At 46.4% G+C, this 25,683-nt stretch overlaps 1 protein-coding gene across 1 annotated transcript in view; it reads right to left on the reverse strand.

Annotated features, from left to right (window-relative positions):
• pnpla7b (patatin-like phospholipase domain containing 7b) overlaps positions 1 to 25,683 on the reverse strand; it is a 217,252-nt gene that overhangs the window by 62,419 nt on the left and 129,150 nt on the right. The window contains 9 exon segments of the mRNA XM_084338011.1: positions 1,817 to 1,901; positions 3,697 to 3,810; positions 3,983 to 4,135; positions 18,685 to 18,833; positions 19,909 to 20,048; positions 20,050 to 20,093; positions 20,095 to 20,097; positions 21,589 to 21,609; positions 21,612 to 21,659. Of these exon segments, the coding sequence (XP_084194137.1) occupies positions 1,817 to 1,901; positions 3,697 to 3,810; positions 3,983 to 4,135; positions 18,685 to 18,833; positions 19,909 to 20,048; positions 20,050 to 20,093; positions 20,095 to 20,097; positions 21,589 to 21,609; positions 21,612 to 21,659 (757 nt within the window).

Here is a 25,683-nt window from a genome sequence, read left to right on the forward strand (position 1 = left end):
ATGCTGCCCCACTGTCGGTCTGGGGAGGGTGTAGAACTACCACATGCTGCCCTACTGTCGGTCTGGGGAGGGTGTAGAACTACCACATGCTGCCCCACTGTCGGTCTGGGGAGGGTGTAGAACTACCACATGCTGCCCCACTGTCGGTCTGGGGAGGGTGTAGACTACCACATGCTGCCCTACTGTCGGCCTGGGGAGGGTGTAGAAGGACAACATGCTGCCCCACTGTTGGCCTGGGGAGGGTGTAGAACTACCACATGCTGCCCTACTGTCGGCCTGGGGAGGGTGTAGAACTACCACATGCTGCCCCACTTTCGGCCTGGGGAGGGTGTAGAACTACCACATGCTGCCCCTCTGTCGGTCTGGGGAGGGTGTAGACTACCACATGCTGCCCTCTGTCGGCCTGGGGAGGGTGTAGAACTACCACATGCTGCCCCACTGTTGGCCTGGGGAGGGTGTAGAACTACCACATGCTGCCCTACTGTCGGCCTGGGGAGGGTGTAGAACTACCACATGCTGCCCTACTGTCGGCCTGGGGAGGGTGTAGAACTACCACATGCTGCCCTCTGTCGGCCTGGGGAGGGTGTAGAACTACCACATGCTGCCCTACTGTCGGTCTGGGGAGGGTGTAGACTACCACATGCTGCCCTACTGTCGGTCTGGGGAGGGTGTAGACTACCACATGCTGCCCTACTGTCGGTCTGGGGAGGGTGTAGACTACCACATGCTGCCCTACTGTCGGTCTGGGGAGGGTGTAGAACTACCACATGCTGCCCTCTGTCGGTCTGGGGAGGGTGTAGAACTACCACATGCTGCCCTCTGTCGGCCTGGGGAGGGTGTAGAACTACCACATGCTGCCCTACTGTCGGTCTGGGGAGGGTGTAGAACTACCACATGCTGCCCCACTGTCGGCCTGGGGAGGGTGTAGAACTACCACATGCTGCCCTACTGTCGGTCTGGGGAGGGTGTAGAACTACCACATGCTGCCCCTCTGTCGGCCTGGGGAGGGAGTAGAACTACCACATGTTGCCCCACTGTCGGTCTGGGGAGGGTGTAGAACTACCACATGCTGCCATACTGTCGGTCTGGGGAGGGTGTAGAACTACCACATGCTGCCCCACTGTCGGCCTGGGGAGGGTGTAGAACTACCACATGCTGCCCTACTGTCGGTCTGGGGAGGTGCCAACCTGCTCATTGGGAGCAATTAGGTGTCTTGCTCAAGGACACATCGACACGCTGCCTCGGGAGGAGTGGGAATCGAACCGGGAACTTCCGGATTGCCAGACGACTGCTCTACCTCTCGAGCCACTGTCGCCGATACATGTGGAGTGGCCAGCCGCTTCTTTTTCACCTGACAGCGAGGAGGTTCACTGGGGGAACGTAACGAGGAGGTTCACACCATTTCCTTTACAACGACCAGGACACACACACCCCGCCGGCTTCCCCCCCGCTAACACTGCCAGTTGTGTTAGTAGGGACCACTGACCAAGGGTTAGGGTTAGGGTTCCCCCCCGCTAACACTGCCAGTTGTGTTAGTAGGGACCACTGACCAAGGGTTAGGGTTAGGGTTAGGGTTCCCCCCCGCTAACACTGCCAGTTGTGTTAGTAGGGACCACTGACCAAGGGTTAGGGTTAGGGTTAGGGTTCCCCCCCGCTAACACTGCCAGTTGTGTTAGTAGGGACCACTGACCAAGCCGGAGGTACCGCTGGAGTCCATCCCAGAGTCTCCACGGTGGTTGGCGAGTGCTTAGTCCACTGCGCCACCCAGCCGGCCCTCATCACGCGTGTTCTGATAGAACAGTAAGATGTCACTAACCGTTTATCACGGGCTGCTTCACTGGCTCGATTCTTGACACGATCTCCGCCAGATCGGTGAAGGAGGCATTTGGGCAGGTGACCATCTGAGAGAGACACACGGCCACGCAGGTCACACTTGTTATGGTTATTATTTTGTGTGCAACAATAAAAGTGAAAAGATCTACCTGAGGGGAGAGATCATCTAACTCAGGGGTTCAAAACCTTTTCAGCTCGAGACCCAAAAGAGAAATTTGGTGTTTCCCCGGGACCCAAACTCACAAAAATACATCATGAATTGCCATAACATACATTTATAAACTACTGATAAAGAACACAACAAACCATGAATTTCAAATGTATATGAAATGTATTTATTTAATTATAAAAGTACATCACAGCAATAATCAGAGTGTAATGTTAAGTTGCTCACCACCTCATAACATAATGTACATAAAATGTTGTAACACTTTTAAATGAACAAACATGTTCTACTCTCCTTTCTATTTCTCACCCCTTTTTCAACTCTCCATTTCTTACCCCCTCCCTCTGTCCCTCAACCTTAAACCCCAACATTGAGCAACATTCAGATTAATTTGTACTGACTTATTTAAAATTCTACTGACCTGACATCATGCTAGAAGGGGTATAATATTTCATCTATGGCACAATGAAATCTAATGAGAGGTATGTGGCTGGTTGAAGTTTTCAACCAGCAGATCTATTCTGGGCTTGGTTTTTGAAAGTGCTATTCTGAGGTCATGCTGAGCATTTAGTCTGTTTCTGTACTTGAGTAGAAAACCCAGATTCACATAAGTATGTGGTGCCAAACTGAATCAACACATCTACAGCTTTTTTATATAAAAAAAGAAATATTATAATGTTTTTTTTTTATTTTAATTAAAAAAATTTATTGACGACCCAATAAAAAACGGGTCCGCGACCCATTTTGGGTCGCGACCCAGAGTTTGGGAAACACTGATCTAACTTATTTCAACACCACAGGTTCAGTTGGAGTATTGACGTGTATTTCACATGTTCACAAAACAAGGCAAATCACTTCAACCGTTTCAAACCATATTTATGTATTTAATAAATCCTTGACGCAAGTCATTTTATTGAAACAAGAGAAATGATCTCATCCAGGGGGCAGATTATTTCCCCTTTAATAATGTGACAGTAGAACAACGCAATAAAGCATGTCAATAAAACAATTACCTGTAAACAGCGCAAAAATTACACCAAATAATAAACAATACAACATCCACAGCAAAGTTACTCCCGGACGGTGTTCAACGGTTTTCTTTTTTTCAATACATGAAAGAAAATATGATTTGAGAGACATTTGTAAATGTACTGTTCAAAAAGCTAAGAAAGGGATTAAAATTAGATGTATTTGTATTGTTGGGGTTAACTTGTGGAACAATGCTGATATACATTTAAGAATGAGCTTTTGGTTTTTAAGAAAATGGTTTGTATAGCTATTTCTGAAGATTACAAATGTGAATAATTCTTTTTTTAGTTATTTTATTTTAGGATACTGTTTTGGAGTCTTAATTTTGTTAAGAATATAGGACAGGTATGTATAAGCATTATGATTCAGTCTGTACCTTTTCAGTCACTGCCAAATCAAATGATTGCATAATTGTATTGTGTGTGATGACTGAATAAAACTACTACTACTAAAAAACTCTAACCTTACTGTCATGCACTTGTCCTAATAAACTAACCTACACTGTAGCACTCAACACTTTGATGAACATTGTTACTCAGCTGATAGAGAGTAGTGCCCTTCCTGATGACTTGTCGTACAGAACTTTTAAGTCGCTTTGGATAAAAGCGTCAGCTAAATGACAATGTAAAAAAAAAATGTACTACTACTCCTCCGACTGTCTAACTCACGTCTCCTTTGGTCTTGTGGAAGTCCTCCTGGTGCCGGTCCTTCATCATCTTGTCCACCACCCCGCTGCGCTTCCACACGTCGAACACCGTCCTGCCGTGCTGGTATCCCACCTCCTGCGGCCAACAATGATAAAAAGGTAGGGGATTATACGGCTCTGAGAGCGGCAGATGGGAGCACCGCGGGGGGAGCGGAGGAGAGAGAGAGAGAGAGAGAGAGAGAGGGGTACAGGTGGGGGAGGAGAGAGAGAGAGACAGAGAGGGGTACAGGTGGGGGGGTCACACTCACAGCGATCTCGTCGAACTTGCCAAAGTCCAGCGTGCCGTAGCGGTCGATGGGCGGCCGGATGTACTCGCAGTAGTCGCTGTCTTTGACGAGCTCCAGCTGCCGGACGCAGCAGACGTAGGCCAAGCGGGTCTGGATCTCCGCCATGTTCAGAACCTGGAGAGGACGAGGACAGAGCATCATTAACACTAGCACAGCCGACAAGGGGTCACATGACCCCTAGGCATTTTCAATAAATGTATCCTCGTCACTCAATGACTTTTCCTAAAAGTACCCGTTTTATCTGGCACGGTTTCTGAAATTTGCAGGTTGTATTTTTGTTCAATAAACAATGTGGACTAAACCAAAATGTGACTTTCATGAGGAGGACATTTTTGTTATCGAAATTGGCCCCGTTTTAGCGTTTTTATCAAACATTTTGTCCGCCCATCCACAACCACTACGCACGTCCATATTTTAATCCATGTTTCATAGCGTGCGTGTGTCAGCGAACTGATGACGTCACACCAGGTATCAGGGCAGCAGGGGGCGCTGAGAATCACACGCAGGTAGTGGCAGGAAGCAAAGAGCCTTCTTGTTACTACTAGCCGAGGAATCTGTGGCTAGTATCTGTTTCACCTAACACTATTGCTCCGTGATCATAGCCATTTATCTCTAAAGCTAACCACTATTTGTAAAAGCCACAACCACGTTACCATATTTGTAAATACTAATGTAAATCATTGTGTCGTTGTACATATTGTGTAGTTTATAACGTTAGTAGCTAGCTAGCTTGCTAGCCGGCATTCTCGAAACTCCTAACTCCTGTATACGTTTGTCCTCACAAACAAAGTATTCTGCCAGGGAACTTATGGACACGACAGTAGTAGTAGTTATAAGGTGTTTGAGCTTGTAACGTTAACGTTAGTTAGCTATCGCGGTAGCACCGAGTGCATCACAGTCACGAAAGGGGCTACTATCGTATCAACATGCCGTGACGTGTAGCTAGCTAGCTTGCTAGCCGGCATGATGCGTGCAGTGCTTTGCCCCACATGCCCCGATTTAAAATGGTTCACGACAGTAGACATAATGTTAACGTCAACGTTAGCTAGCTAGCTTGGTACTATGAACCGTGACAGGGATAAGGCGACAGCCAATAGCGCTGCGTACTGAACAACAGGCTGCCTAGTGGTAAATGTAGTCCTTTTTTTACGACATTAAAAACCTTTGTTTCAACCAAACATGCAGTAGTAGCTGGTCCATCAAAGTCTCTCCGACGATTAAAGCCATTTTGCATCAAGGAAATGGCTTTCCGCGCTACTCAAACTCCATTGTAGTGTATGAGAGGTAGGGGAAAGTTACCTGCAGTAACGTCACGGCACTGATAGCGGCTGATAAGCTTTTTTCATTGGCTCCATACATGTTATTCGTGCATGGACATTTTTAACCCTTTCTGAGTGGAATTTCCGGCGTCAAATGGAAAAAAATAAATAATGAAATTAGATACCAATGATGTAAACTACACATAATTGAAGACTAGGGTTTAACCTGCAAGTAGCACTTTAAGTATTATTCTATTTGCCATCCCATAGAGCCCCATTGTGAACCCGGACATTTCGGAACCACCAAAGTTTTATGATGGATATGGATAGTACGGGTCCCCAGCACTCAGAAACTGCCGGATGCTAGGTTGTAAATGTTGGGCAACTTTTTTTATTTGCATAATTAGCATTAATTTCCATAATCGCCTAAATGGACAAATCTCAGAAACTACTTGATCAATTTCAACAATGTTGGAGTTGTTTTGGGGGTTATTCAGGATGCTGAATCGATTTATGATACTTAAGAGAAGAAAAAAGTTTCAAAATTGCAATATTTACTGGAATTTACCAAATTTCTACTCATTTTGGTGCCATTTTTAATGAATTTTCTGTTTATAAATGTTTCAGAAGATGCTGAATTTATAGATCATTTTCATGTAAAGTTCAATTGTAAACAGAATGATAATAATAATAATAACTTTAATTTGTAGAGGGCCTAATGGGGTACTCTAGGTGCTTATGCTTGGTTACTGGGGTAACTGCTGCAGTTGAGCTCTGCCATGAGTTCACGTGGCAGCGGAGCAGTTTGCTGCCACAACTAGAAACTATTCTACTGAATTTTTGTATGTAACTGTTACCTTATCAAATGTCCTCAGAACCCCAGTTCCTAGCCTTGACTGAGACTTCAGTGCGCTAATCGTTAACGCAAAACTTCCAAGTGAGTAGTGGCTAATTTGCACCATGATCTCATTCCTACTGTGGCAACGAGCAACTGCAGCTGCAGCAAATACAGACCCCTGATTTTCAAGGATTGTTGTTTCAATGCAAGTAAGTTGAGAAAATAGAAACAGATACACAAACTGTGGTTTTACTATCCAATAACAAACACTGAATATAATATGATCACAAGCTGTCAGATGGCTAACGTTAACCCTAAGAGCTAGCTTACTACAGTAAGCTAGCTCTACAGTAAGCTACAGTAAGCTACAGTAAGCTAGCTCTTAGGGTTAACGTTAGCCACCTGACGGTAACTAATGTTAATGCATAGCTAGTTAGCTATGTTAGCAATGTATGTCATGTAGGGGTGTAACGATTCGACCTCACAACGATTAGATTCGATTACGATTATTATTATTATTATTATGATTCTTCAGGCAACGATTCAATGCATCATGAAATCTCTTCATTTGACCACGATTCGATTCGATTAATTTTCTATCAGTTAATTCCCCCAAAAATGTTGAATACACAAATGTGGCTGGGGGAACTGATTCAGGTCAACAAAAACAATACACAAAAAAAAAGTTTTTTTTAAATATATATATATTTTTTTGATTATAATCTATTCTAACATTTTCAAATCGATGCAGTTGAATCGTCACATTAGAATCGATGCATTTCGATGCATCAATGAATCGTTATACCCCTAATGACATGAATGTGTGATTATTACCTAGCCTCGCGTCACCAGGCTCTATCCCTTGTCACACAGAGAAGCATCAAGTTTGATTCTAAATATTCATATGGTACTTTTGCTCTCCTTAATGTAGAATTGTGTGATAGAAGATCTGAGGCAGAGAAAGAGACCCAAAAGGTAATGCAAATACCAGTCAAGATCATACCAATAACATGGGAAATACATGTTTTCATTGGAATAGTGAACAGCCCGTCCGAAATGTACATTCTGGCAATGTATCCATATTGCTCTGTAATGTAGAGTGTGTGGTAGTGCAGAGACGGAGGATACAAATAGTGCATTCTTCTTTTGTTAATTTCAGATTGACATGTCAAGGAAGAAATGCCTATTCAAGCCCTGTGACGGCAAGAACAATGACTTCAAGACAGCTGGACCAAAAGGCATTACAGCTTTGCTTCAGAAGAGTGAAGAGCTTGACGATTCAGCTACAACTGAGACTTTATCGAACATCATTGCTACCCATGGTGTGTCAGCCTCTGTAGTTTGTCACAAATCATGTTATAGCTCATATACCTCTAAGTCTAGAAAGGCAACCAAAGGCAAGCTCAGCTCATCTGATGGTCAGCTAGGGAAACGTATGTCTCATTCTCATGCCTTTGACTTTTCTAAACAATGTCTGTTTTGTGGTATCATTTGCAAACCCAAAGACACCAAACACCCTGATAGATGGAAGCCAGTGAAACAATGCCGGACTGTTGAGAGACCAGGAATGCCATCCTTCAAAAACATCATCTAGTCTAAATGTGATGAGCGCCAGGATCAATGGGCTGAGGAAGTGGCTCTATGGGTAAATGCCGTCCTGGACCTGCATGCAGCTGATGCCCAGTATCACACCAAGTGCTACGATGACTTCAAGAGAGTTTCCTCAAGTGCAAGTTCCCAGTGCAGACCGTTTGATAGCTATTTAGCTGCTGTCATTGACCACATGAATGCAGACAAGTCATCAACCTGGACAGTGTCAGAGTTACATGATATATATGTAGCCAACTCCGGGCACCTCTGCAGTAAGCAGATGCTATCTAACTTGTGTGACTTTTATGGTGATGCTGTAGCTGTCATGAGGGTGGAAGGGTGCCAGACTATTGGTGGTTTTAGACATTCCATGAGTGTAACTGAGGGGTACAATTCCCTGACTGTATTGATAAGTATGGTATCATTAAACCACTACCGCTTTATGTACTTTAACTACTGGCCATACAGTACACGATATCTAAATATGATGAACACTTTCCACAATGAAATCGGTTCCAGTCAAAGGTAATAATCAAATATTTAATATAGCAAAAGGTACATAGAATATTTATCTCACATTTATCATTTGAATGCACTTGTAAGGCAAATGAGTACTCGTAGGCAAATCAACACTGAATGTCCAATCTCTGGTTACGCAGGAAGCAAGTATACAACCTGGCTCTTAGGGAATTAGATCTATGGTACACTTAATGATATAGCAGGATATACTGGAGGGGTCCTCCCGGTTGTAAGCCGGTAGGGGGGGTAGGAGAGCCGTCGGTAGTAGACCGTCTGGTCAACGATATCTAGGGAGACTTCGAGTACAGAAGACAGTGCGATAGACTCTTGATCCGCAGATGAATACACCTTGGTTCTCTTGTAGGCTGTAGCTCCACAATGAAGAAGAAGCTAGGCGACCTCAGTCTCTCTGAGCGCCGACTCAACTTGACTCCTCTCGGGGGTAAATCCAACACTCACAGGCGTCGGCGATTATCCGCTCCACAAATCACAGTACCAAAGCAAATATATATTCCAGCCGCATAGGGCTCAGCAGTCGTCGGGTAGGTAATCCAGTGTACATGTCCCTCGGTCCTCGCCTAGATCTCCTCGGATGAAAGCGCCATGTGGTCGGCCCAACCTGGATAAGACTCTAGATAACACGAGGAAGCGTTGGAGATGCTGGTCACTTTAGAACTCTAACCGCACGATGCACCATACACGATAGACTATTATTACTTGATAGAAATACGTCGCACTCGACGGTACAGTGCCAAACTCTGACAATTCAGTTATTAATTCGCACGAGGTCTCAATGCTATTCTAAGGCCAAACAGGCCATACTTCACCGCACGTCGTATCGTGGGTGAGGCTTCACGTTCTGTTACTAAGTTGGAAGAAGGGTAAGGGACTAAGGGACTTCTACATTTACTTGCGCCATATTTATATGCACGGTGAACAAATAGTGCCACTCTCATTTCGGTAGCCGTATCCCTGAGCGGAGCCGGGGCTAGTACGGACATGTCTCGTCGGTACCTTTGAACTTGACGCCAGGGGCTGGTCCCCTGGCGCCTGGTCCTTTGTCCAATAAGAGAATGAACTATTATGGGCTATAGTAGGCTAAAGGGATATTCCGTGTATATGTACAAGGAATATACAAGGGATATCAAACGATATACAAATACTATTCAATATATATCAATAAATAAATATATATATTCGGTTTAATCTGATCCTTCGTAACAGCCGCCCCCTAATTAGTCCCACCTAATTAGCTAAGCAGAGACAGATTAACCGCACTGTCCACTACTCAATGTCCGCTGTGAGGGTCAGTCAGTTCACAAAGTCATGGGGTCATGGTCGTCATCGATAGTATCGGGGAGCCTTGGCAGTTCTATTAGCCTCGCCACGGGTCGGGTGTAGGTCCGCCCTTGGACGAGCACTTCAGCTGCTCGGACCTTTCCATCGGCACCGGTGATCACTTTGCTTACGCGGCCAGCCGGCCACATAGCTCGGGGTAGTGACTGGTCGATAATCATGACGACTGTTCCTTCTGTCAAATTGTCTCTCTCTTTCACCCATTTCTGGCGGGTCTGTAGAGACGGTAGGTAGTGGAGTAGGAAGCTGTTCCAAAACTTGTCAGCCAATACTTGACTGTACCTCCACATTCTTCGGCCGTTCGCTTCTTCAGGCCTGTACATTGTCTGGGGTAGCGCGGGGTCCAGCCGCCCCATCAAGAGTGTGTTGGGGGTGACTGGGTCGACATCTGCTACATCACTTGAGACGTAACCAAGGGGCTTTGAGTTCAATACTCCCTCGATCTCCGTGAGGACTGTCATTAAGACTTCTTCCGCCACGGTCTGGGCCCCAAGCACGGCGTACAGGGCTGTCTTTATAGAGCGTACTTCTCGTTCCCAAGTTCCACCGAAGTGAGGTGCGTTCGGGGGATTAAACTGGAAGTCAATCTGGGATGGAGCGAGGTGGGTCTTAAGTTCTGGGCCCATAGCTTGGAAGCTCTCTCTCAGCTCTCTTTCTCCGCCTTTGAAGTTTGTCCCGTGATCAGACAATAATGTAGACGGTTTTCCTTTCCGTGATGTGAATCTTCGGAAGGCCATAAGGAATGAGTCTGTGCTCATGGTTGGAAGGAGTTCGATATGTATCGCTCTGGTGGTCATGCATTTGAATACAATACCCCACCGCTTCTCGGTTCCTCTTCCTTTCTTTATATACAGCGGGCCAAAACAGTCCATACCGGTGGAGTGAAAAGGCTTGTCGCCGAGTCGGAGGCGACAGGGAGGTAGGTCAGCCATCCGGGGTATACTGGGCTGGGCCGCCACTTACGACAGTCTAGACAGGTTCGCTGGAAGCGCCGCACTGCTTCTCTCCCTTGCAGTATCCAATAACGACGTCTGATCTCCGCGAAGACTCTCTCTGCCCCTGCGTGGTGCACATCCTCGTCGTATTTCTTTATGATCAGCTCTGTGACCTTGTGTCGGCTGTTCAAGACTATCGGGTACTTGACGTCATCCGGTAAGTCTGGGGCTCTCCGCAGACGACCACCCACTCTGATGAGACTATGGGCGTCGCTCTCGGGGGCTAGGTGGAGCAGTCTGCTGTCTGATGGGACGGGCTTTGCTCCCTGTAGACAGTCTAGCTCATCGGGAAACGAGTCTCTCTGGGCTCGTTGTAGTAGAAGAAGTTCTGCTTCTTCGTAGTCAGCTGCTGAAATGTCAGTCGTGGGCTGAACCTCTGGGTGGTGCCACAGAAATGTCTTTAGCTGCGCACTCTGTAGGGTGAGGCAATCGTCTATGTCGGGGTCTGTGGAGACGAGTGTGTTCAATCCACAGAACATAGGTTTCTTGTTTTCGGCCTCCTCTTTACTCGCCTCCCGTGGGGTGGGTGTAGGCCACTCTTCTTCGGGGAGCTTGAGAAACTCTGGTCCGTCACTGTAGAGGTTGTGACGGGTGAGGTCATCCAGGGACATTCCCCGGGTGATGACGTCAGCTGGGTTGTGTTTGGTGTCCACATACCTCCAGCTCGCTACTTCTGTTAACTCTTGAATCTCGGTGACTCTGACTCCAAAGAAGACCTTGTATCTGCACGAATCAGACCGGATCCATGTGAGTACTGTCGTGGAGTCTGACCACAAGATTGTTCTTTGCACCGGGATGGTGAGTTCACGTTGGATTAGCGTGGCGAGCTGCGCTCCTGCTAGGGCTGCGCAGAGCTCTAGACGCAGGATAGATTGTTGCTTTCGTGGGGCTATTCTTGAGCGAGCCAGGATGAAAGCAGTATGTATTTCTCCTCCCTCCTCTCGGGCACGCAAGTAGGCCACCGAACCGTAGGCTACTTCGGAGGCGTCGCTGAATACGTGCAGGTCCATCTTGCATGTCTCTGGCCTCACTGTGGGTGGGAAGTAGCTGCGGCGTATATTAACACCTGGGAGTGAGCGGAGTTCCGTCTCCCACTCTCTCCATGTGGATGCAAGGTGTTCGGGTATGGGATCGTCCCAGCCCTGGTCCTTGTCCCATAGCGCTCTTACAATCATCTTTGCCCTGGTGGTGTAAGGTAGAATACATCCCAACGGGTCATATTGTCTGGCGAGTGTTCTGTATACACTCCGTCTGGTGGTCGGTATTGCCGTCGACCTTCCCTGCTCCTTGGTCAGGGGTTTGTGTCTATAATGGAGCGAGTCTGTTTTGAAGCGCCAGACTAGTCCTAGTGTCATTTCTTGGGCTTCTCCTGGGATGGTCGCCATCCAGGCCTCGCTGCTCGCTGCCTTGTCCTCGGGGGAGAGGCTGCGCAATACTTGCGGGTCGCTGCTGGCCCACTGCCTGAGATCAAAGCCGCCTTTGATCAGGGAGGCGCGGAGCTTGAGTAGAAGAGCCTCGGCTTCTTCTGGCGTCGAGACGCTTTGTAAACAGTTGTCCACGTAGAAACTATTTGGTGAGCGTTGGAAGAGAGGCCTCCTAGGCGAGTCTCCTCTTGCGCCTCTCGGTGGGCTGGTACCGGCAGGGTACCATGGCCCGCTGGTCCAGGTGCTATTCCTCGGGACTGGTCGTGCGTCATGCTCACCCGTGAATAGAGTCGGGGGTCTGTAGCGCAGAGCCGCGGGGGTATAGCCTGGGCTGTACTGGACCTCCTGGTCCTGTGGAGTACTGTGCTGCTGTCGGGCTTGACTCTCCTCTTCTCCCTCTTCTTCCTCTGTCAGGTCATCTAGATCCTGTAGTCGTCTATTTAGCCTCTCCGCGGTGTACGCCGTTCCTTCCTTGTAGCTGGGTCTCACTGGGACCAGTCGGGGAAGGAGTTCGGAGGGGGGTATAGGCTCTCTCTGGTGGTCGGGCTCAGGGTCGCTTAATCGGTTAGGGGAGGGTGCCCTTGACCCGTGTCTTGACGAGGCCCTGGAACCCCGTGTGGAGGGAGGGGGTGTCGCCCTGGCGATCAGCTGCTCCATTAGCTGCGCTTGTAATCGGTCGCGCTCGGCTTCACGCTTGGTGAGAGCGATGTTGCGCTCTGCTTCTCTTTGGGCACCGGCAGCGGCGCGCTGGGCATCGGCGGCGGCGCGCTGGGCTTCGGCGTGGTCTCTTACCATATTCTCTTCCGTCTGAAGGCGTCTAATCTCTAGACGTATACGATCTTCGTCGCTCCGTTGCTGCGCTTGAATGCGTTCTCTTTCCATGGAAGAATGTTCACGCTCGTTAAGCATCTGTGCTTGGAGTTGTTCGCGCTCGCTAAGCGTCTGTGCTTGGAGTCGATCGCGCTCCGTAGAGGCTGCTAGGCTGGCGAGGAACGCCTGTGCCAGCATCTTGTCCGCCTCGCTGGGGGAAGACGCTGGTTGAGGTGATCCGCTCCTGGCAGTACTCGTTGGGGATGCGTTCCCCTGCGGGGAGTCCTGGAGCTCTATCTCCTCGGCGCTCTCCTCATCTTGTTCCGTGCAGAGTTCCATCTCTGGAGGGTTGTCTTCCTCCCGGAGCTCTTCGGGGACTACTTCTTCGGTCTTGGCGGGGGGTAAAGTCGTGTCAGTTCCCTCCTGGTCCCCACCGTGAGCTTGGTCAGTTACATTAGAGCCCACTAGGGCCTCTGTGGTCGGGGTATCCTGGTTGATAGGGTCGGACATAATTTTACTTTCTACTTTTACCGCGTTTACCGTTTGTAGAAGGCTAGGTAGTATACTGGCAGCGTAATCCTCTAAGTACTGAGGTGGCTGCCGTCTACGCTGCGGGCGTTCTACTTTAGGAGGACCGTTTCGTGGAGTGTTCATCATAGGCCATTTCAATATTAATACCACTATATTAATATTACACTAATTACCATCCGGCTCGAAGGACCAATTGTAACTGAGGGGTACAATTCCCTGACTGTATTGATAAGTATGGTATCATTAAACCACTACCGCTTTATGTACTTTAACTACTGGCCATACAGTACACGATATCTAAATATGATGAACACTTTCCACAATGAAATCGGTTCCAGTCAAAGGTAATAATCAAATATTTAATATAGCAAAAGGTACATAGAATATTTATCTCACATTTATCAATTGAATGCACTTGTAAGGCAAATGAGTACTCGTAGGCAAATCAACACTGAATGTCCAATCTCTGGTTACGCAGGAAGCAAGTATACAACCTGGCTCTTAGGGAATTAGATCTATGGTACACTTAATGATATAGCGGGATATACTGGAGGGGTCCTCCCGGTTGTAAGCCGGTAGGGGGGGTAGGAGAGCCGTCGGTAGTAGACCGTCTGGTCAACGATATCTAGGGAGACTTCGAGTACAGAAGACAGTGCGATAGACTCTTGATCCGCAGATGAATACACCTTGGTTCTCTTGTAGGCTGTAGCTCCACAATGAAGAAGAAGCTAGGCGACCTCAGTCTCTCTGAGCGCCGACTCAACTTGACTCCTCTCGGGGGTAAATCCAACACTCACAGGCGTCGGCGATTATCCGCTCCACAAATCACAGTACCAAAGCAAATATATATTCCAGCCGCATAGGGCTCAGCAGTGGCCGGGTAGGTAATCCAGTGTACATGTCCCTCGGTCCTCGCCTAGATCTCCTCGGATGAAAGCGCCATGTGGTCGGCCCAACCTGGATAAGACTCTAGATAACACGAGGAAGCGTTGGAGATGCTGGTCACTTTAGAACTCTAACCGCACGATGCACCATACACGATAGACTATTATTACTTGATAGAAATACGTCGCACTCGACGGTACAGTGCCAAACTCTGACAATTCAGTTATTAATTCGCACGAGGTCTCAATGCTATTCTAAGGCCAAACAGGCCATACTTCACCGCACGTCGTATCGTGGGTGAGGCTTCACGTTCTGTTACTAAGTTGGAAGAAGGGTAAGGGATTAAGGGACTTCTACATTTACTTGCGCCATATTTATATGCACGGTGAACAAATAGTGCCACTCTCATTTCGGTAGCCGTATCCCTGAGCGGAGCCGGGGCTAGTACGGACATGTCTCGTCGGTACCTTTGAACTTGACGCCAGGGGCTGGTCCCCTGGCGCCTGGTCCTTTGTCCAATAAGAGAATGAACTATTATGGGCTATAGTAGGCTAAAGGGATATTCCGTGTATATGTACAAGGAATATACAAGGGATATCAAACGATATACAAATACTATTCAATATATATCAATAAATAAATATATATATTCGGTTTAATCTGATCCTTCGTAACAATGAGTATGTCACTCAAACTGGTAAAACGAGATAAAACCACTGCTGCTGATGAATTTATCACCAAGCTTGTGAAGAGAGTGCAAGCTGAGGTGCAGAATATTCCCTTGCACCGTGAATATGACCGTGGAAGCTTCCAGCATGACAAGATCATACAAGCCACAAGTCCATCCCTTTTGAAGTTTGTCTCCTGTCTGGTATCAAAGGAAGGAAAAGTGACCAAACCATCACTTATACTCGCTCAGTGCATCCAGCAGCACATCAGTGGGAGCTGGAATCAGACAACCCTGGGGCTTGCCGTAAGACTCCACCATAAATATGGTAGCGCAGAGCTGGTCAAGAATCTTAACGAGCATGGCATTGTCACCACCTATGATGAAGTCATACGGTTCCGGAAGTCAGCTGCCAAATATGCTTCAGAGTACCCAGATAAGTATCTGCGCACAGTTGGCTTGGAGAGGCAGATTGGCCCCATCCACAGTTGGGGTGACAATTTTGACCTTGTGGTCTCACACTGAACGGTTGCCGCACGACTCATGCCATGGCCACTCAGTTTGTGCAGAATCCTGCAGGTATTCTGTTCCCTGGAGGAGCCACTCCTGGTGGTGGGGTCATGTCACTAAAACGTCCTCGTCTGACAAAGCTTGACGCTGGGAAACTCTGTCTGGCTCACAAGAGCAGTTTTGTGATCGAACATTACACAGGCCCCAAGAAGATGACACCACAAGCTCTGAAAGAAGTCCCAAGAACTGATGCTATCCAAGATGCCATCACACAGTGTGTCAAGAGCACAGAAGAAGGATGCTGCTTGGCTCTCGCAGCTCCACTCTTCCCCTCTTCCCCTGGACTGGTCAGCATACAATGCTGTGCAAGATCGCAGTGATGATAACAGAGCTCCAAAACTGAAGACCATAAGTGATGACATTAAAGTAAATTCAGAGGAAGATGAAGACAATGGGGAGGAGTTTGATGATGAGGAGTTTGATGATGTGGATTCAGAGTTCTGAACACGGTAGCCACTTTCTGAGTGAGAAGTAATTATCTACTACTATGCAGTAGGAGGAAGCACATATTGTTATGTTGTGGCCTATATGCTTGCGTAATGTAAATATCTTTCTTTTGTTATTTCTGTTTTATTAAGCTATGTTATTGTACACAGTTTGACCAGTTTTAGTGTTTTTCCTTGCTGTAACGTTACAGGTAGTAAATAAAAGAGCGGATGCCCTTCACATCTGAGTCTTTGTCTTGACAACGCAATCTTTATACACCTGCCTATCTACTGTACTATGACAATATGACATTACCATATGAACTATTTGGGGTCAGTAGAGATATTGTGAATACATAATGTCTGTGCTGTCCAAATGTAATAATTTCAGTGTCCTCTAAAACTTTCTAATTGACTGAAAATGCACAAATATTGCACCAAAATTAGTAGAAATTTGGTAAATTCCAGTAAATATTGCAATTTCGAAACTCTTGAGTATCATCAATGGATTCAGCATCCCGAATAACCCCCAAAACCACTCCAACATTGTTGAAATTGATCAAGTACTTTCCGAGATTTGTCCATTTAGGTGATTAAACAAATGTATGCTAATTATGCAAATAAAAAAAATTGCCCAACATGTTAAACTTAGCATCCGGCAGTTTCTAAGTGCTGGTGACCCATACAATCCATATCTATCATAAAAGTTTGGTGGTTCCAAAATTTCCGGGTTCATTGTGTTGGCAAATAGACTATATTGTGTGATTTTGTGTGAAAGGCGGACTAGCAAAGTAAGATTTTCATTGTACGGCAAACTGTCTGTTTAACTGTGCACATAACAATAAGCAATCTTGAATCTTGACAATAGAGATGATGAATCCGTCTGTAGTCTTGCATAGCCATACCAGGGCTGTACGCTAAGCTTTTTCACTAGGGGCACAGGTGCCCCTAAATGAAAGATTTGGGGCACTTTTTTAAATAACAATTTTACCATTATAGTGCAAAAAAAATTGTTCTTCCTTTACTGTGGTCCTTTTATTTAACATTTAAGTGCTTTTGTTTTCAGGTTTGTATCTTTTATAATGAACCAACTGAGAAAGTGTGTAAATCACTAATAGAACAAAAACAACAAACTGTGTGTGTGTGCGCGCTTGTAGTGCTCCTTGAATGAGATCATCACAACACGCACACACACCATTGCATTAATCAGGAGGACAAGAAACTCTGCATACATTTGTTTCACAATGAAAAGTGCTTTAGAAATCAAATGAATTATTATTATTGTAAATAACCCCATGAAAGATTTATTATTTGTATGGGTAATTACCTGCTTCATATTTGTGATGTTACTGGTTTCAGTGTGTGCCTAAAGTGATCAATGTGTTGGGCCATTTATAGAGATCTATGCCAATTAATGTTTATGTATATCCGGGACTTTTTTTTTAATAAGAATTGAGAGGCCTACTACGGTATTTGTATATGTGACCTTTATTTTGAAAACCGTGTTGCGACGCAACCTTGTTTAAGTTTGCGCTTTTGACAGTGAAATGTTCAGTTCAACTTAGCTCGAAGGAAAGACTCTAATCAAAAAGGTTTAATGGACCCGTATGAGGCCATAGCTCTTACGGTGGGACTTGAATTGTTTATAGAAGAGGAATGTATACTATGCAAAATGAGAAATAAACAGTGATTTTACCAGCAGTAAGTTGCAAGCCACTTTCATACGGGGAACCGTGACAATTATTAGTATTATCTTATTTGCATATTGTCTCGTTATTAGATAGACAGATAGGTTGATACTTTATTGATCCCTGGAGGGAAATTTAAGTAGACAGTATTTAAGTATTGAAAAACGTCCTAATAGTTGGCGGTCTGTAGTGTGGTAGTGAAAGGTTTAACCTTCTGTAGTGTGGTAGTGAAAGGTTAACCGTCTGTAGTGTGGTAGTGAAAGGTTAACCTTCTGTAGTGTGGTAGTGAAAGGTTAACCTTCTGTAGTGTGGTAGTGAAAGGTTAACCTTCTGTAGTGTGGTAGTGAAAGGTTTAACCTTCTGTAGTGTGGTAGTGAAAGGTTTAACCTTCTGTAGTGTGGTAGTGAAAGGTTAACCTTCTGTAGTGTGGTAGTGAAAGGTTAACCTTCTGTAGTGTGGTAGTGAAAGGTTAACCGTCTGTAGTGTGGTAGTGAAAGGTTAACCTTCTGTAGTGTGGTAGTGAACGTTTAACCGTCTGTAGTGTGGTAGTGAAAGGTTAACCGTCTGTAGTGTGGTAGTGAAAGGTTAACCGTCTGTAGTGTGGTAGTGAAAGTTTAACCGTCTGTAGTGTGGTAGTGAAAGGTTAACCGTCTGTAGTGTGGTAGTGAAAGGTTAACCCTCTGTAGTGTGGTAGTGAAAGGTTAACCGTCTGTAGTGTGGTAGTGAAAGGTTTAACCTTCTGTAGTGTGGTAGTGAAAGTTTAACCTTCTGTAGTGTAGTAGTGAAAGGGTTAACCTTCTGTAGTGTGGTAATGAAAGGGTTAACCTTCTGTAGTGTGGTAGTGAAAGGTTTAACCTTCTGTAGTGTGGTAGTGAAAGGGTTAACCTTCTGTAGTGTGGTAGTGAAAGGTTTAACCTTCTGTAGTGTGGTAGTGAAAGGGTTAACCTTCTGTAGTGAGGTAGTGAAAGCGTTAAGACCTCCCATTTGAACGTAGGTCTCCCAGAGTACCGGGTAGCTACTGGTCCCGAGAAGTTAAAGGCCCAACCTGACCTTGAAGTTAAAGGCCCAACCTGACCTTGACCTTGAAGTTAAAGGCCCAACCTGACCTTGACTTTCTCAGCCAGGGGGTTGTAGCGGTTCCATAGCAGCCACCAGCCGTTGAGTGTGTCGCCGTAGTTGGTGAGGTCCGTCTCGTCCTGGCTTCCCACATCGATGGCGACCACGACCTTGGCGCCCATAGAGCGAGCCACGTCGGCTGGAGACAGGAGCAGATCCAGTGAATATTCCGTGTTTATGTAACACACTTTTCATGGAATAATTAAAAGGAACACGCCAACATTTTGTGAAATTGGCTTACCGTCTTCTCCAGAGAGAGACAAGATAGATAGATACCAGTTTCCTCTCTGTGCGTTCAGTAGAAAGCTATCTGGCTGCACGTTAGCCTAGCTTAGCTCAATGAATGGAAGCGGACAGTGTCGGTTAGCCTTCGGGAGAGGTGTTAGTTGGACAATGCCTAGGCTAACTGGCCATGTCCGCTTCCATTCATTGTGCTAAGCTAGGCTAACGTGCAGCTAGAAAGCTTTCTACTGAACGCACAGAGAGGAAACTGGTATCTATCTTCTTGTCTCTCTCTGGAGAAGACGGTAAGCTAATTTCACAAAATGTTGGCGTGTTCCTTTAAAGACTCAACACAGAATCAACACACGGTGTCACTGGACTTATGTAATGAGAGGGGGGGAACGCCTCCTCCTAGAGGTTACTGACCAGGTAGATTATGTAATGGGGAGAGCAGTGAACGCCTCCTCCTAGAGGTTACTGACCAGGTAGATTATGTAATGGGGAGAGCAGTGAACGCCTGCTCCTAGAGGTTACTGACCAGGTAGACTTATGTAATGGGGAGAGCAGTGAACGCCTGCTCCTAGAGGTTACTGACCAGGTAGACTTATGTAACGGGGAGAGCAGTGAACGCCTGCTCCTAGAGGTTACTGACCAGGTAGACTTATGTAACGGGGAGAGCAGTGAACGCCTGCTCCTAGAGGTTACTGACCAGGTAGACTTATGTAATGGGGAGAGCAGTGAACGCCTGCTCCTAGAGGTTACTGACCAGGTAGACTTATGTAACGGGAGAGCAGTGAACGCCTGCTCCTAGAGGTTACTGACCAGGTAGACTTATGTAACGGGGAGAGCAGTGAACGCCTGCTCCTAGAGGTTACTGACCAGGTAGATTATGTAATGGGGAGAGCAGTGAACGCCTGCTCCTAGAGGTTACTGACCAGGTAGACTTATGTAATGGGGAGAGCAGTGAACGCCTCCTCCTAGAGGTTACTGACCAGGTAGATTGTTGATGTAGCCCCCGTCCATCAGTAAGTGTCCGTCTTTAGGGTCGCAGAGGGGGGGCAGGTATCCAGACAGTGACATACTCGCCCGTACATACCTCCATAGAGAGCCTGTGGGTGAGAGTCCTGTGTTAAGTTACTACATCATGGAATACCCTGCAGGAAACTCTGAAACTAGACACTCTATGGGTCGGTTTAGAACCTTAATGACCAATCAGGTCACTACAATATGTAATTGTTTTTAAATTATTACCAGTTTTTCATTTTTTGATATTTTTTTTACTATATTTTAAAATGTGCTCTTAATTATTCTGATTGTCTGATGTCTTTATATTTATGAATGCACTGTGACACTTGTGAATGTAACATCTTGATGGCACTGTAAATGAGTTGAACTACTCAGTGTATTTATCGAGTATATATATAATAAAGATTGAATGAAAGTTGAACGGAAGTGACAGACGGGGGAGAGGAACAACAGAGAGAGAGAGAGAGAAACAACAGAGAGAGGAGAGAGAGAGAAACAACAGAGAGAGAGAGAAACAACAGAGAGAGAGGAGAGAGAGAGAAACAACAGAGAGAGAGAGAAACAACAGAGAGAGGAGAGAGAGAGAAACAACAGAGAGAGAGAGAGAGAAACAACAGAGAGAGGAGAGAGAGAGAAACAACAGAGAGAAACAACAGAGAGAGAGGAGAGAGAGAGAAACAACAGAGAGAGAGAGAAACAACAGAGAGAGGAGAGAGAGAAACAACAGAGAGAGAGAGAGAAACAACAGAGAGAGAGGAGAGAGAGAAACAACAGAGATAGAGAGAAACAACAGAGAGAGAGGAGAGAGAGAAACAACAGAGAGAGAGAGAAACAACAGAGAGAGAGGAGAGAGAGAGAAACAACAGAGAGAGAGAGAAACAACAGAGAGAGAGAGAAACAACAGAGAGAGAGAGAGAGAAAAACAACAGAGAGAGAGAAACAACAGAGAGAGGAGAGAGAGAGAAACAACAGAGAGAGAGAGAAACAACAGAGAGAGAGAGAAACAACAGAGAGAGAGAAACAACAGAGAGAGAGAGAGAGAGAGAGAGAAAACAACAGAGAGAGAGAAACAACAGAGAGAGAGGAGAGAGAGAGAACAACAGAGAGAGAGAGAAACAACAGAGAGAGAGAGAAACAACAGAGAGAGGAGAGAGAGAGAAACAACAGAGAGAGAGAGAAACAACAGAGAGAGAGGAGAGAGAGAGAAACAACACAGAGAGAGAAACAACAGAGAGAGAGAGAGAGAGAGAGAAACAACAGAGAGAGAGAAACAACAGAGAGAGAGAGAGAGAGAGAGAGAGAGAGAGAGAGAGAGAGAGAGAGAGAGAGAGAGAGAGAGAGAGAGAGAGAGAGAGAGAGAGAGAGGAGAGAGAAACAACAGAGAGAGAAACAACAGAGATAGAGAGAGGAGAGAGAAACAACAGAGAGAGATAGAGAGAAAGAGAGAGAAACAACAGAGAGAAAGAGAGAGAAACAACAGAGAGAAACAACAGAGAGATAGAGAAACAACAGAGAGAGAGAGAGAGAGAGAGAGAGAGAGAGAGAGAGAGAGAGAGAGAGAAGAGAGAGAGAGCAAGAGAGAGAGCAGAGAGAGAGAGAGAGAGAGAGAGAGAGAGAGAGAGAGAGAGAGAGAGAGAGAGACATACCTCAGTGTGAACCCTCATGGAGAGGCGGTGGTGATATCTGTTGTTATGTTGAAGTAGGGGATCCACAGGTCCTGTGACACGAGGAGGAGGAGAGAAGAAGGAGAGAAGGAGAGAGGAGGAAGGAGAGAGGAGAGAGGAGAGAGGAGAGAGGAGGGAGGGAGGAGGAGAGAGGAGGGAGGAGAGAGGAGAGAGGAGAGAGGGAGAGAGAGGAGGGAGGGAGAGAGGAGGGAGGAGGGAGGGAGAGGGAGGGAGAGAGGAGGAGGAGGAGGGAGGAGAGAGGAGGAGGAGGAGGAGAGAGGGAGGAGGAGGAGGAGAAGGAGGGAGGAGAGAGGCGAGAGGAGAGAGGAGGGAGGAGAGAGGAGGGAGGAGAGAGGCGAGAGGAGAGAGGAGGGAGGGAGAGAGGAGGGAGGAGGGAGGAGAGAGGAAGGAGGAGAGAGGAGGGAGGAGAGAGGATAAAGGAGAGAGGAGGAAGGAGAGGGAGGAAGGAGAGGAAGGAGAGAGGAGGGAGGAGAGAGAGGGAGGAGGAGGAGGAGAGAGGGAGGAGGGGAGGAGAGAGGAGGGAGGAGAGAGGCGAGAGGAGAGAGGAGAGAGGAGGAGGAGGGAGAGAGGCGAGAGGAGAGGGAGGGAGGAGAGAGGAGGGAGGAGAGAGGAGGGAGGAGGAGAGGAGGGAGGGAGGAGAGAGAGGAGGGAGAGAGAGAGAGGAGAGAGGAGGGAGGGAGAAGAGAGAGGAGAGAGGAGAGAGGCGAGAGGAGAGGAGGAGGGAGAGAGGAGGGAGAGAGAGGGAGGAGAGAGAGAGAGAGAGGGAGGGAGGAGAGAGGATAAAGGAGAGAGGAAGGAGGAGAGAGGGAGGGAGAGAGAGAGAGAGGGGAGGAGAGAGGATAAAGGAGAGGAGGAAGGAGAGGAGGAAGGAGAGGGAGGAGAGAGGAAGGAGGAGAGAGGAGAGAGGAGGAAGGAGAGAGGAGGAAGGAGAGAGGAGGAAGGAGAGGAAGATAAGTGTCGACTAAATCTGATCACAAATCGCCAAAAACTAAGTAAAAGGAGATTTACGTCAAATGTCTGAATTCTTACATGTTATTATTACAAATATTAGTGAATTAGTGATTAGTTATCTCCCAAAGCCAATAACTTAAGATAACTACAAATCGGTGGATGTCATCAGGTTTAACGCTTTCACTACCACACTACAGAAGGTTAACCCTTTTACTTCCACACCACAGACGGTTAACCGTCTGTAGTGTGGTAGTGAAAGGGTTAACCTCTGGTTGTGAAAGGGTTAACCCTTTGTCGTGTGGCAGTGAAAGGGTTAACGTCTGAAGCTGTTCCATAGACAATGATTTGGGAAAAGATGGAGAAGGTGACACAGAGCACCCAGGGAAATGTTCAGACTACTGTTGTAACTGAGGGGTTACAAAACCCTGACTGTATTAAAGATTGTGATAGATTAAACCACTGCTAGTTATGTACTTTAATTACTGGCCAGACAGTACATCAAATATAGATGGTGAACACGACTATGAACGACTATTTACTTCACATTAGATTAGGTCGAACTCAACGTTACTGCATTAAACTCTGACACTTTTACCATTCTATTCGCACGCGGTTCTCAATGCTCTGTTAGACGCAAGGTTGCTCACTTCACTGCACGTTGACTCGTGGTGAAGGTGGGTAAGGTACTGAACGAAGCGCGGTGTGCGCACCTTGCGCTGTATTTATACTTAAGTGAATATCTAGTCCCAAACCGCAGTCTTTGTCTGGTATCAATACGCTGACTCCGGGCATGTCCTGACATGCCCCAAACTCGCCCATTGCACCTGTCTGAGTGCGAGACTGCCTGGAGCCTAGGGCGCTATCCAATAAGGAGAGCGAATATTACTCTGGTTTGAACGTAGGTAAAGGGATATTCCGTATATATATATAAATAATATACAAAGTATATCAAACAATAAAGGTAGATTCTCAGTTTAATCTGGCCCTTCACAACAACTGTACATGGGTACATTTTGCATTTCAGAACAGAGAACACTACTGTAGAATAAAGAACGTTAGGTTATGACTATAACCAAGTTCTGTTAGTATAGCGACGCTCGGCGTCACTCTCTGCACTGTCCTCGCACACGTGCACGCGCACTGAATAAAGACCACAATGTACCTTTAATCCCAATATTTGTCTGACCACACCCCTATCAGCTTACCCATATAAGCAGGGGTGGGGCCACCCACTCGCCTCCTTCCCAAGCTTTCACCACAAGGCGAGATCAAGGGCTGCAGCGGCGTCGGACGCCGAGCGTCACCACTACTAACAGAACTTGGTTATAGTCATAACCTAACGTTCTGTATCGTATAGCTCTCGCTCGGCGTCACTCTCTGCACAAGGGAGGCCGAGCGAGAGCCATCGGCTGCAAATACACCCCGCTGAAAGCCCCCCACAACCATCAGAACAGGGAGGGCCGAGCCCCCCCGACCCCCCCTAATGGAGGGCACCCCCCCTATTGGGGGCTTCACGGGAGGGCGACGGACCCGACCGTGCGAAGAGGCACTCAAGCAACTCAACGCACAGGGTGAGCAGACCGTGGCTTGACCCCACGACTACACACACGCACAACCCGCATGCCACCCGGGATTTTTTATTTTTTTTTATAAACGATACCGATATTTTCCGATATCACATTTGAATGCCGATATCGGCCGATAATATCGGTAGGCCGATAATATCGGACATCCGTACTTAAAATCATTGCTAAACAAATGTAGTGCTGAAAATATACACTTTGACTGCTGTTTTGACAGGGTTAGGGTCTTCACTCTTTGCTACATTTGAAAAAGAAACACAACATCACTTAATATGGACTGTATCCAAATAAATCTCGGCCCAGTACCGGTTAAATCTTTTATTAATTACATTTATTCTAGTGCAAAAATTACATTTATTCTAGCGTAATAAGTACACTTATTCTAGTACAAAATTACATATTTATTTACTTTAGAACCTGTGCCTTTGGTTTCGCTGTGTCTCTTAATGCACTGATGAGGAGTAGCATATTGTAAACGGGATCCAAAGGACCAGTGTGTAAGAATTAGGGGGATTTATTGGCAGAAATGAAATACGATATTCATAAGTATGTTTTCGTTAATGTATAATCCACCTGCAAGAAGCGTTGTGTTTTCACACGCTTAGAATGAGTTTTGTTGGGAGGTAGAGCAGATAGAGAGATTCCCAGTTAGATTCCCGCTCCTCCCGGGCAGCGTGTCGAGGTGTCCTTGAGCAAGACACTCAACCATAGGCGGAGTTTGAACTTGACGCCAGGGGGTGCGACTGCTTGGCGAACGACACCCACGCGCACGCCTTCTATTTTATTATTTTAGCGTTTTTACAATGCCCTAACCCCTAATTTTTTATTTTATTTAGGTAGTACAGCAGCACACACACACACACTCACACACACAGCACTACGGGGGATAATTTTTAACTGACTTACTCTTAATCATTGACAAAGTGACAAAGATAAAGAAGGAAATACTAAAATAAAAAGACCACAACAAGTATATTGCTGCTCCACTAGACCACTTTACTGTACCAAACATGACATACAAAAATAACAAAATACTGTGCAACACTCTGCCAAGCGCACAGCCGCGCACACGTATGCATACAGTAGGTTGTCAAAGGCTGTACAAACAAAAGTGTCTCACGAGTCACGACTCTCACCTAGTGGAGAAGCAGGCGCCTTTTTTTGCGTCCATCATAAATGTCCACAATCTTCTCCGGTTCCAGCTTTGCCGTTATATCATTCTCAATGTTCAGAATGGACAGAGAAGAAAACCTTTTATCACCCATTGTTGATCGCAGCCAATTTCGGATCCTTCTCATGGCAGAGAAACTTCTCTCTGTGGTAGCAGATCCAATGGGTAGAGTGAGTGCCAACTGTAGCAACTTGTACAGATTTGGATAGCTGCCCTTTGTAACAGTCTTTTTAAGATGATCAAGTGAAACAACTGTGTCACAAGACGCCTTTACAAGATCCATCTCTGATCCAACCAGAATAGGGTTGATTTTCAGCGGCTGTGCATATTTTTCCAGGAGAGGTTCGATTC

The sequence above is a fragment of the Notolepis coatsorum genome (assembly GCF_963971535.1).
Source record: "Notolepis coatsorum genome assembly, chromosome: 1".
Taxonomy (NCBI): domain Eukaryota; kingdom Metazoa; phylum Chordata; class Actinopteri; order Aulopiformes; family Paralepididae; genus Notolepis; species Notolepis coatsorum.